The sequence below is a fragment of the Mya arenaria genome, chromosome 4 (assembly GCF_026914265.1).
Source record: "Mya arenaria isolate MELC-2E11 chromosome 4, ASM2691426v1".
Lineage (NCBI taxonomy): Eukaryota > Metazoa > Mollusca > Bivalvia > Myida > Myidae > Mya > Mya arenaria.
This window is the reverse complement of record NC_069125.1, coordinates 81,012,021-81,025,917: the sequence shown is the minus strand read 5'-3', so window position 1 is coordinate 81,025,917 and position 13,897 is coordinate 81,012,021. Positions and strand designations below refer to the sequence as shown.

General features: G+C 31.2%; 1 protein-coding gene across 4 annotated transcripts; it reads right to left on the bottom strand.

Annotated features, from left to right (window-relative positions):
- Window positions 1-5,119: 5,119 nt before the first annotated feature.
- On the bottom strand, window positions 5,120-13,079 carry LOC128232440 (galactosylceramide sulfotransferase-like). Of its 4 annotated transcripts, none has more exons than XM_052945987.1 (3): window positions 12,983-13,079; window positions 8,956-9,070; window positions 5,120-8,034 (listed from the first exon to the last, which is right to left on the bottom strand). In XM_052945987.1, exons 2-3 carry the CDS (start codon window positions 8,976-8,978, stop codon window positions 6,978-6,980), a joined length of 1,080 nt encoding a protein of 359 aa, XP_052801947.1. In that variant the 5' UTR covers window positions 8,979-9,070; window positions 12,983-13,079; the 3' UTR covers window positions 5,120-6,977. The 4 variants fall into 4 exon arrangements, with proteins under 4 accessions (XP_052801947.1, XP_052801946.1, XP_052801945.1 ...); XM_052945986.1 differs by having other exon boundaries at window positions 8,956-9,081; window positions 12,919-13,073; XM_052945985.1 differs by having other exon boundaries at window positions 12,919-13,073.
- Window positions 13,080-13,897: the final 818 nt, after the last annotated feature.

Genomic DNA, 13,897 nt, shown 5'->3' with positions numbered 1-13,897 from the left:
TTAGCAATGAAGCAAATGTATCTAGAAATTTTTCCTTTTGTTTCTAGGAAACGCATGCAATGTGAGTAATGTCTTCAAGTATTAGTATGTGTATGTTGTACTGTTCTTTAAAGTGTTCTTTATGTGTACTCATATACTTTAATAACTATTATTGAAGCAATATGAAATATACACAGGTCTGGCTTAGTTAAACATGTTATTTCAATATGTGTTATCGAAATTTAATTATATAAATGTGAATGTTGTTTACTTGCATCCTGTCATGATGTAACGTGTTTGGTGTTTATTTATAAACTACTAGATTTGCTCTATCATTATGGAGGAAATGAATGTGTAATTACGGTCTGTGTAATTCTGACAGTAGGTGGGGTTGAATGTAATCCATTCCTGAAACCAAAAATAAAATTTAAGAAACAGGGAGTGAGGTCGCTTTCATAAACTTAAGACTGTACAGAACAAGACGAATGCAGTTATTTTTATAAACGTTCAATCTCAGCAGATGATTGGTATCGATATCTACAATGCTCAAGGTCGTAAAAAACAATCGTAAGCCAGCTGCGTCCTGTATGTTACATTCAAATATAGTAGTATGTGAACCTTGTGCATAATTGAGTCATATATATATATTCTGACGTATACAATATTAATGTACATGTTTGTTCAAATATTAAATAAACTATCTAGTGCAGCAGAACAGCTTTGTAAATTAAATAAGGTAAAAACTTCCATAATTTGCATAACGACAAATGTTTGCCTTCACTCCTTGTACGTCACCCTTGATCTTATTAATAAACTATAACTAAACATCCGCAAAAGATCCTTCAATATTAATATGAGAACTACAGAAACAAGCTCAGTAGCGAAAAGTTTAAAAATAATCCCCGTTTTATGGCACAGGGTAAACGCCAAAGACATAGAACTTAAAAAAAAAAACACTAACAAGAAAGGCAGCGCTTTCGTTAATACTATATAGGTATGTAGATTAGTCATCGTTGATGTAGATGGTTTTACACATTTCCTGTATTATGTAAATTTGACGTAGGACACACGTGATCATTGTTTTAGACGTAGAAACAAAATTCATCCATTTTCTCGACATTCTTTGATTTCTTGTAACACATCACGCCATTCAGTAAAATGCCAAGTAAGTTTATGGTTTAACACACCATGAGTAGCAAATGTACTTACTGCGCACGTTTTACCATTTGTATTCTTGACATATGAACGAAAACATTTGTTTTGACCTATTAAAAGCAAATATCGGATTATGTGTCATATTTTCACTTTTTTGATGTGGAAACTTAACTTCTAACGTACGTATGGACTGATAATCTTGACCAAGACACGAAAGAATTTGATATTAAGATTTGTTTTGACTGTTTAGTGTCATGGTATACGAAATATTGAGGTTCTGTTAAGTGTTAAAGGAATACTTGGATATGTAGCTATTATTGCTTTATTTAAAATAGTTATCTAACATGTAAATAAATATTACTAGTTTTGTTTAAAATATACAGCATTCCCCATACAATAAAAACACATCTATCACCACACAATTATTCGCATTATTGTGCGCATTTTGTCAAATACTGAGACAAATTATAATATTTTTGGGGAATGCCAGACAGCATAACCATTTTAGAACGAAAAAAAAAATCCTGTTTTTATCAGGGATAGTTTCTTTTATTCAAACAGTAGATACAACAACATACACAGACCATGAAAAGTAACATTCATACACACGTATTGTACTGTTTCATTATAAATAACATTGTACAACAATAAAATAAGGGAAAAAACGGAAAGATAAAAAACCAAGGAAATAAATAAACATGCAAGTATATCAGATATTGTCAACGTATGTCAACGTCAATGCTTTATATTTAACTGTTATTTTAGTATAATTTTATTGAAAAAGAAGTTATAATAGAAAACGTTCTTCAACTGTCTAATAACTTTTTTTTCCTTTCCGATAATTGTGTGCTATTATAAATATTCAGAGCCAGTCTTAGGCTATTTATAAACCCTGGCATTGTTGGAACTATTTTTTTCTTTTACATAAAAATGTGAATTTCTTAAATTCTAGGAACAATAAGTCAAACCTGAAATTATTATTTCCAGACCTTAACAAAACAAACATGCTATGTATGACAGTATTTGGGTCAATGGAAAACACTTTTTGTAAAATATGTTGTAGCAAAGGCTGTATCTTATTACAATCCCAAAAAAGATGAAAAAGAGTTTCTTCACAGCGTTCACAAAAGGAACATAGCTTATCATCGACTAATTTCATTTTATAAAGCAACGATTTTGTTGGTAGTATTCTGTGAATTATTGTTGTCTGTAACCATTGTATATATGTGTCTCTTGAGCAATAGAATACATAGCTATATGTAACTTTCCATTTTATATTGATATTTTAATATAACAACACCCACTTTTGTTGACTAGTTGGTATATCATTGTTTTAATAAACGTGTTGTAAAGAAATCTATTTAGGTCATGTTATAAATAACAATTAAATCATGGGTTAATACAAAGAGCAATATCAATGTCTCCTAACACAATGTTCTTTTGTTTTATATATGGATATATTGCAGATTTAAGCCCATTGTAATGTAATAAGTTTATTTGTTTGCCAACAATCCATTCTTAAGCACTAAGATTATACATTTTACCAATTAAATCGAATAAGTCTTTTAAATAGTGTAACCCCTTATTATATAAGGCAGGTATAAAAACATAACTTCCCTTTTTTAAAGTTATGGTTATAGAATAAAGGAATATGCAAAAACTGCTTTACTTTGCCCATACATATTTTATCTATATAAAGCATTTATTCTTTTATTACATATTTCCAAAAATTATTTGACAATTTTTGGCAAATATTTAAAAAAAACATTTTACCACAATTAAACATCTTTACCACATCAAATAAACTAGCCATTACTTTAAAACATTTACTTTCAGTATGTACTATATAGTTTTTAAGCCATTTTATTTTCAAGCTATACATATAACTCACAACATCTATTATATTTATACCACCTTCTGTAAAATCTTTCACAAACACTGTGCTTTGCATTTTAGGTTCATCCCATACAAACTCAGAGAATAAATCGTTGAGTTGTTTCATAAAATCATTTGATGGATAAGGTAAGCTGATAAAAAAACAGTGGTAATACAATTGACTTTACGACAGTTAGTTTGCCTATAGGTGTTAATTTTATTCTTTTCCAATACCGAATGCTATTCTTCACTTTCAACAGTTTCTCATCAAAGTTTATTTCACACATTTTATAAAGATCTACATCAAAATGTACACCAAATAGTTTAAATCTAGTATCACCCCATGACAATTTGAATTTTGTTTTAATCGATCTGGCATAATATTTTAGTGTTCCAATCCAAACTGACTTCGTTTTATCAAAATGTACCTTTAAACCTGATAATTGTGAAAATCTATATAACTGCTCTATGACAGTTTTTACTGTGTTCTCTGTACCATCTAGTAATACAGATGTATCATCCACAAATTGTGAAATCCTATATTCCTCCCCATCGACACATACACCTTTTATATCTTTACAATGTCTTTTTTTAATAGGAAGGATTTCTGCACATAAAAGAAATAAGTATGGAGAAATTGGATCTCCCTGTCTTCATCCTCTACCTATCTTAAAAAAAATCTGACAAGTATCCATTTAATTGAACAGCTACCTCAGTATTATATAAAAATATTCTGATCTACCTTTTAAATGTATCACCAAACTTAAATAATGCTAAGGTTTTCTCAATAAAATTAAACGATATATGTAGCACCCTCATGATTAAACCGCGTCCTTTACACTAAGCCGTTCTATCGTATAGTTATAAAGTCAAAACAACCACGTCCGATGATACACGTTTTATTGTTAGCAATTATTTGTTTCTTAGTTCCAATTAATTTGATCTATTAAAGAAGAGCAAAGCTGACTCTGAGATCTTAAGCTGGCAGACTGCCTGATCTCGGTCCTTAGACCTGAAGATTTAAACCCAGTTACATTCTCGACTATCCTAACGAGAAGCAGACTCCAAACTCCAAAAACTATCCCTTAAGCTCCGGATAAGTGTTTTTATATTTCTCAATTGACCTAAATTGCAGATGACCATTCAGAAGTGTTTCCTAATTTTCCTTCATAGTTTAACGATATCAGGTGGTACATTTGACCTCACGTGACCATACTCAAAGTATCTTACTGGCTATCGCAACAAAAAGGAGCCTGTCAATCAATATATCTGGTGACGTCAAAATGGACTAGACCAAACCCCTTTGATAGGATTTTAGTAAACAAGGTAATTAAGCTCATCTCTGGACAGTATTTAAATTAGCCATTAGCGGTTGACCTTGGCCCTTGCTGATTGATCTTCGATGGTACCAAGTAATATATGAGTTTATCAGAAAGCAGATCATTTGATAATTATTAATCAAGCCTTAGGGTCGTTATTAACAAATGATAAAGAGATTAACCGTTCCATATATTCTTAGGATACCTAATTGACACCTGCCGGTAACGGTAATGAAGCTCAAATGAAAATAACGCTATGGCATTTTGACCACTTAGTAGCTAAGGAAACGAGTAATGACCTTAGCAGATTGGCGAGGGCCATTGTGTAACATATAGAATTAAACGCCTTTTCAAAATTTCCAGTTTGGTCTTTAGAAACTAAAACATCTAATACACTTTTCAATCTATTCGCTATGCTACCTGAAGCTATCTTGTAAATGACGTTTAGCAAAGTAATAGGTCTCCAATTTTTCAAGAATTATTTAGGTTTATTCTCCTTTGGTATACATATAATCTTACCCAATTTTATATTTCTAGAAAACGAATTACACTTAAAGGCATGATTTATTTAAACAACAAAATTGCCAATATTTTTCCAAAACATTTGTAGAAATTTACTGTGAATCTATCACATCCTGGACATTGATCATTTCCCATATGTTTTAACGTACATGATACTTCATCATATGTTAGAAGGCCCTGTAGGGAGCTTATCTGATGTTTGTTTAATACATTATAAACACAATTATCTAGTTCTTCTTGTAGATCAAAATCAACAGATTCCCTTTCACTGTAAAGATGTTGATAGAATTTGTAAGAATTTTCAAAATTTCATCTTGTTCATATATAAAAGTGCCATCGTCTCTTTCAATAAATGGTAAATGTTTATCAGCAATAGTTTTCTTTTCTAAGTTGCAAAAATATGAGGTAGCCTTCTCACCATTTTCTTTCCAGTCTGCTCTAGATATAATAACAAAGGCTTTAAGCTTACTGCTTCTTAATTCATTTAACTCAGTCTCTAAAATTATTAACTGTATCTTCTGTTATATTACTTTGCAATTTTAAAATATCATTTAGCAATATTTCGTCTTGTTTATTTCTTTTTTTAGACTTGTAACTGGCAAAATATATAGTTTTACCTCTAATTTCCATGAGCAAAGTTTCTTAAAATAATTCATCATTAATTACAAACTGTATTTCTGATCTATCCATTTCTACCACAAACTCACTATCGTATACAGGATTACAATATTGTAAAATAACATCATCAATCTTTTTTTATACATTCTAAATATTCAATGTCTAATAAAAGTGAGTTAATAAATTTCCATAGTCCTTTACCATGTTTGGTTAAAGAAAAACATAATTCTAAAGCAATTATTGAATGATCTGATTTGTAACAAATATCTGTTTCACATTTCCTCACAAGATTTATAATATTATTTGATATAAAAAATAAGTCATGTTTTTATCTTGACACGAACAATAAGTAATTTTGTAACATGTTTTGATTCTTGATGTTAAAAAAGACCTGATTAATTTTCTTCACAATTTTAAGCTAAATATTTGGAAGTTAACAAATAATTTTTGCACATTCCAATTAATAAACATTCACGTATGTACTTTACCTTGGCCAGTAAAATATCCTGTATATTTAAGTATGTATTGCTTTGAAACATTTCTTACTATATTATATTATTATATTGTTTATTCATCAGTTCTTATGATGGCTTTACACTTTAACTATGATTTGCCAATTTAACTTTGTACACACGGGATGACAATTGCTGTCTACCTGGAAACAAAATCAATCCAATTTTGTGACATTTCTTTACTATTGTAATATGTTTATATATTTCATCTTCCATGTTCGTGGTTGTACATACCGTTTATTCTTAACCTATGAACAACATATTTTATATTTTTTTCAAAACTTTGATTGTCAACTTAGCGTATTAAACCAATGCTATATTTGGTAGTGTGTGACCTAGAAGATGTAAAATCAAATTTCGTGACATTTTTGACTGTTTTTTGATGTTTAACGAATAGGTGTTAATTTTTTTGTCGTGACCAAGACAAAAATAAAATATTTATTACATTGTTCAAATTCAAGTGCATACGTCAACGACAGTGGAATTACATTCTGTAGTCAAATGTTTTTTTTATCTCATTTATTTTTTCACATATAATCTGTATTAGCACACAGTTCTAAATTCTTATCTTAAAAAGTCAGTTCTATTTATTTTGTTAGGATAAATATCCATACTAAACAATTATGCTCACGCACACACATATACTATTACATTAGCACACCCATGCGCAGGCATGAAAACACACACTGAATCTAATTCTTGCGCGTAAGTATCAGCTTGTAATGTAAAAGAACGGAGTATTTTGTAACAATCACTCTACTGGTTCCCACTGACATTCCTTCCATTATTGTTCAAACACAACAATGTTGAACGTCTCTTTTTACAGATTGTCATAATATTTTGCGACACCATGACAATGTAAAATATTAATGAAAACCTGTAAAATATAATTTTGAAAAATAATACAAAGATGAACTGTTTATTATTCAGTCCCTCTTATATAATATACGTATGGACCTATTATCTTACAATTAATTACATGGCAATTTTCAACTTCTTAGAGCTCACTTCCCTGTTTTTGTCGCAATACTGATATAAAATCAAGCTCATTTTTTAACATCAGGTCGCATTCTTCACGGTTCACCCTAAAGCCCGCGTCCCAGGTACTTGTTTCGACCTCTAGACTTCTCTCAACGCTTTCGTTCCCCGCACGACAGAAGGACGCAAGACGTTCCAGGACGCGCTTGAAATAGAGCACCTCCATATGAATATCGAGTAACTCAAACCGGAACTTGCGCCAAAATTCTTCATAAAAATGGTCATACACATAATAGTCAAGCCAATTTCGATGCTTAAATTTCGCAATATCATCTGGAGTAAGGTCTTTTTTTGACCAGCCTTCCTTGCTGTGAACATTGTTTGATATAAACAATATATCCACATGCTTCCATTTAAAATACCGTTTCAAAAGTATCAAAGATTCTTCAAAATATTCAACCAACAAAACCAATTTGAAAATGCTATTAAGCTCTGTCAACTTTGCAGCAATTGTTTCCTGATTGGTTGAAATAGATATTCCAAAGTCTCTTGCCATACTGTTTTTAGTGTATGAAAAAAATCCTTTGTCGAATTTTGGATTACGTATGAGTGCAGTTAGTTTATTTCCAGGGATTGCCGATATGTATGGGAGCTGCGAGGATGGCTGAGAATAATAGTTGATAGAAGACACAAATTGTTCGAGCGGTTCTCGCACAATTGCAATGTACGTCGCATCCTTCGGAAGTACGCTTCCATAGGTCTGTATGTTAAAAATGCCATGTGTACACAGGATGTCATGGTCGCCTCTGAACCTTGGCATTTTCAGAGGAAGGTGCTGTGACACCGTTCTCGAGAAATAATTCGGATGATTTGTAAACACAAACGTTAAGTTACGCTTTAAGCCGAACCGAAAAAAAATGTTTTGCATTGTGGAACTAGCAGCTTTGTGTACCTTTAGGAAACCTATGTGCCGAACCTCTTCAAGCTGACTGGAAAAATATATCGCAGTGCTCATGGTTATATTAACCTGCTGTGCCAACATGTAAATAGATACAATCACTGCGACAACCAGACACCTGAAACAAACACATGAGAGGGTCATTACTATGCGTGCCTTTATTGGTAGTGTTAGTGTCGATAATATTTTAGTTCAAAGCAATGTGTCAAAGAAATAATCAAATAATTTCACTTCTGGAATGTGTCAGTTATTTTTGAGTTATGGTTTGCGAATTGCTAGGCAACTATTTTTGTGATTCTTAAGGAAAGTGGTCATTTGAATACGAAGAACCGCGAGTCTAAATAACGAAAGCATAAGAACAATTTTAAGAATGGTTTTGATTGTCGTCACAATTATTTTTAAAAAGGTCGGTGAAATATAACCTCACGTTTCAACGGAGCATGATAATATACTAAGTACAAATGAAAACAAAAGATTTGTATCGACTTTGAAATGAATGAAATTGTTAATGTAGGTAGCAAAATTTAAGGGTCAAATATCTTGCGGTTAAAAGTAAAAAATAGGAATTTATATTTGCCTTTAGTTTTCATTCTTTTTCCCAAAACAAAAAGGCAGATTAGCGATATGACTCAGCTTTGACGTAAGAGGTGTTTCTGATTAAATTTGTCCGAGTGTATGTGTAGGAAAAAGGTGTAATATATTATTAATTTAAAAATATTGATTAATGTTAGGACAAGTATGAGGTTTTGGACATACAACTAGTTTAATATTGAAATGAAAGTATGTGTGCGTTCATTGACCGTTCCAAGACGATACCTCAACATTGATCAATAAACTTGTTTGTGAATTTGTGTTCTATGTCTTTGGCGTTGCCTATTGCCACTAAACCGGGTTTATGTTTAAACTTTTTGCTACCGAGCATGTTTCTGTAGCTTTTTGCATATATATTGTCTTCGACGTTTGTTTTGTACTATTAAATTGTCACAAAACAAAACAAGTGATAAAATACATACTGAGAAAAAAACCACATCAAGCTTACCAAACGCATAATTTTCTCTTCATTCCTGGTATGTCACACACGAGATATCAGCTGTGCAATCAAGTCCTGTTATAGGATAATGTGTTCTAGCTGTAAGGATGTCTTCGGTAGGTATCTGCAATAACACTGGAATCGGTCTCAAATCGATTGAATTCCAATATGAAATCGCTCGTCAATATTAGAATGAGGTTAGAAAAAAGAAGTTTGTATTTGACAAGTCACACACATGTAAACTATAAAATGCTAAAATGAATAATGCAAAATGGTATTGAAAGTTGCTTAAAGGATATATTGTAAACAACTCATGTTCCCTTACATCTGGTGATGTTTTAGAATATTTCAGATCTATAAATAATCCTGAATCAGTGTTTTTTTCAACCTGATGAAGACATATTGTGTTTCAATGAAAGATATTTAAAGGAGAATTAAATGTTATGTTTGAGGTACTTACTGTACCTTTTACTATTGAGGCTATCAGTAAGGCTTTACTAAATTAAATAATGGTAAATCAGGTGGCCCTGACTGTTTTATTAATGAATTTTTCAAGTTTGGATCAAACAATGATGCATTTAGTACAGCTTTATGTAGATTGTTTAACAAATTATTTGACACTGGTTATTTCTCTGAAAAGTGGTCTGAAGGGTTCATCATGCCTTTATTTAAAAAGGAGATGTTAATGTTGCAAGTAATTATAGAGGTATTACATAATTCAGTACCCTTGGAAAGATATTCACTAAAGTTTTGAACGATGTACTTACTGATTGGGCTGAAAATTATCAAGTTTATATTGAGGCTCAGGCTGGCTTTAGAGAAAATACGGGAACTATCGATAATGTTTTTGTTTGATATGGTATTATAAACTTTTTTCACAAATACAAATAAGAAGTTATTTACTGCATTTGTGGACTTTACCAAGGCATTCGATTATGTTGTACGGAATAATATATGGTACAAACTTATTAAACTTGGTGCAAGAGGTAAAATGTTAGATATTAAACGTTCAATGTACAGGAATGTTAAGTCTTAAGTAAAATATGACAATGTTTTAAGTGATAGTTTATCATGTTTGTTAGGTGTTCGTCAAGGAGAATCCTTATCTCCATTTTTATTTTCCATGTATCTAAATGATAAAGAAGAGTATTTCATGACTAATTAACCATCAGGGTATAGATTTAGATGTGTTTAAACTATTTATATTATTTATGCTGATGATATTGTTTTTTGTCAGACTCAGAGATTGGTTTACAAGAAGGTCTTTTATTACTAGAGAGATTTTGTGATAGGTGGAAGTGATAACTCACAAAAGACAAAGGTCATGATAATTAGGAAAGGCGGTATATTAAAGGAGGAATTTAAATTGTTGGTTTAAAGGCCAGGAATTAGAAATTGTTGACAAGTTTACATATCTTGGAATTGTAAATCTTGGATCTGTGAAACATAGATGAGATATTTTCGATAAACTTATGTATCCAGTTTTAAGTTACGGCTCTGAAGTGTGGGGTCTTTTTAATTGTCAACAAATAGAAATGTTACATTTATTTTTTTGTTAAGAAATATTAGGAGTTAGAAAACAAACCGAACATAGTTTAGTTTATGGTGAACTAAGTAGGACTTCATTGTTTAGTAAACGTTTTGTAAATGTGATTAGACATTGGCTTAAAATAAATATTCAAACCATCAAATATGTTAAAATTGTATATGATAAAATGTATTTAGAAGTAGATTGGATTTCTATGTTAAGAGAATTATTACAGAGGCTTGGATTCAATGATGTATGGTTAAACAAAGGAGTTGGAGATATATCTTTATTTTTGAAGGTGTTTAGGTAAAGAGTTACTGATATTTTTATTCAAAGTTGGAGCTCAGAATTATCATAGTCTACCAGAGCTACAACCTATGTGCTATTTGCAGACTTCAAAATAACAACAGTTTAAAAGGATGTTAACTTTTATAAGTATAAACTTGCATTGTCAAGATTAAGGATGTCTGGACACAGATTATAGGTAGAGGCTGGTAGATGGCATTAACCACCTGCTATATCTTATTCAGAAAGAAAATGTCATTTATGTGATTCACTGGGTGAATATCATTTTGTTGTTGAATGTAAATTGTATACTGGTATAAGAAAAGCTTACATTGATAAATATTATTATGCAAGACCTAATATGCTTTAAGTCATATAATTATTCACTTCTCAAAATACTATATATAGAAGATTATCCATGTTTGTTATAAAAGCTTTCGAGTTGAGAAATGCATACTATAGTTAATACGGATAATATTTAGTTATTCCTCTCGCTGTGTTTATGTTGTTCTTTGGCACTGAGATTGTTAAACCAATTTGTAACTTATGATTGGAAGATTGAATGACCGTTGACTATGCTATAAAAATTAACGTATTTATTTTATTGATTGTGTACGCATGGGCACATTGCCTATTGTATTCTTAAATAAACTCTAAAATCTATAAAAGGACGAGCGTATTTATTTAATTTATTTAAACAAGTAGGTTTGGTGTTTGTATGTTAGGGAACATAGCTCATTGTCGTTTAAGCCCTTGCAATGTGTTCCTAAACAGGGTTTATTTATGAATGTATGCCTATTTGGCTTGTCCATGTATGTTCCATTGTTTTATGTATAAAACTATCGAAGGATAAGCTAGAATTTTATTACCCTTTTTAATTGATGTTTACATTATCAAAAATAAAACTTAATACAATAAAATCAAACATCGTTATTCATTATCCTTATGAATGTTTGCTTCATGTTATCTAAAGTTCATATAAAATATATTCAAATATAAAATGGAATGCACTCTACTCTGGAAACTCCCCATGAATTATTAAACGCTACATCTATATTTCTGACAACACAGTTATGTGTATCTGACTCAGGTAAAAATATCATTATGTTATCAATGAAACATACTTGAACAATATACTAGCAACAAACTTGGAAAAATAAAATAATTGAAAAAAAATGTCCCATCTTCACATCATTTACTGAAAATTTGAAGATGAATCTTTAGCTGTAACTAGAATTCAAATGGTTTTAATAACGTTGTTATATCGCTGTTAATCTTTGTTTCTTTTTTCTAGCCCCTATGGTGGAAGGCTGACCCGGTTTATTCTTCCGTAATTAGTCTATGCAACTTGTAGACAAACGTGCTGCCACATCGTTTATAGTGTAAAACTCCTTGACTAATCGTTTTGTTTCAGCTGTATTATAACTTCCTGACGCCGCGTTATTCATTTTCACTATTTGTCGCTATTTTTCCACGTCGAAAACATGTCCGTAGCCCCCGATAGTCTCGTTAACAAGAAAACCCTGTTCCCTGACCATTTGGTTGCGGTAATCCAATCTTTTTCGATAAAGCTATTTTGACGAATATATTTCGTATGTACATGTTTGTGTCTCTACTTCATTGTCGTATAGGTCCTTGAATTGTGCCTTTAAACAGGTTTATTATTTATTGTTTGCCTACTGGGCATAACGACCTTAATCATTGTTAGTTTTCATCCAAAATACAATTGGTATATATTTCGTAGTGTCCTGATATAAAATGTAATTTGAAATCCGACCAGTTTATAAAGATAAATTTGACCATCGTTCAACACTATTAGCTAGAAATGTGGCCTCTAAAGATAAAGCAAGTTGTCGTTTGTTATATTTGAAATTTTGAGTAACATTTCAAAGAAAGAAAATATATGTGCCACTTTTGAAATGGCAACATATGCGCTTGTAATGTTTTGGTAATCAATATTAAGATAATGGACAGTAATACTTATACATGATTTGTGTCCTTGTGGTGATAAACCAGTAAAATATTTGCTTGTGTGTTTTATTAGTTTAGGTTATAACCTAATATGCTTTGCTGATTCAGAATTTAACTGACTAAGAAACTCAACGAATATAACTTTAAATAAACATTAAAAATAAAGAAAGATAAAATAAACAACAAACCAAAAATATCTATGCTGCGGCAATAATCTGGGCAAAATACGTTATTTATTTCCATAATACTAACATTATATTATTTTTATACCGAGTGTAACATCCGCACACTGTCATTATAAACGCTTTTAAAATGACAAGAATATCCATGCACATAAAATATAGCATAGTACTATCACATTACCATTTCTAAACATATCAACTTACATCCGATCCGATGTTATAGGGAAACATTATACTTGTCGCTGCAAAAAAACAGTTACAGCAGAAATATTTTATCTTATAGATATATACAGTTGAACCTCGTTGGCTCAACTCACAGGGACAGGCCAGAATACCTCGATCCTCAAGCAATTCGAGCCAAGCGGAAATGCTTACATTGAGGTTAAAGTTACCGGACCTTTACATGTAGTTTGAGCCAAGCGAGTTCGAGCCAACGTGGTTCGACAGTACTACATATTGATGACAAAATTCCCCTAAAAGAGAAAAAAAGTGTGTAAACTTTTCTACCTGACACTGTAACAAATTTAACCTAACAGACAATAGCTACGATGGGCGTGAAGTTTGCCTACGGTACTCACGTGAAAGAGACCTTCCTTTTCTTGCCATATTTTGGGCGCCTATGAACCATAAAATAGGAACCAGAAAAATTGTCATTAATTGTTCATTAAATGCGATGCAGACACATTTGTAACCAACAGATACTTAGAGAGCTATAAAGAGACAAATATATTTTTCATATTGTTTGAAGGTTTAATAGGAGTTATTAAGAAATACTTAAACAACATGTTAAATTACTTTTTGTATTAATGATAAAACTCAAAACCCATCAATGTCATGTTGTGGTAAGAATACTTGGCTTGAAATCAAAGAAAGTAAAAACGTTTATAATGATTTAATAAAAATAACAATACTCCAACCTGTCAGGCTAAATGGAACACTGTTTGCAGGATGTAAGTTGGAAAAAGCTATATTGAATGGTATATAG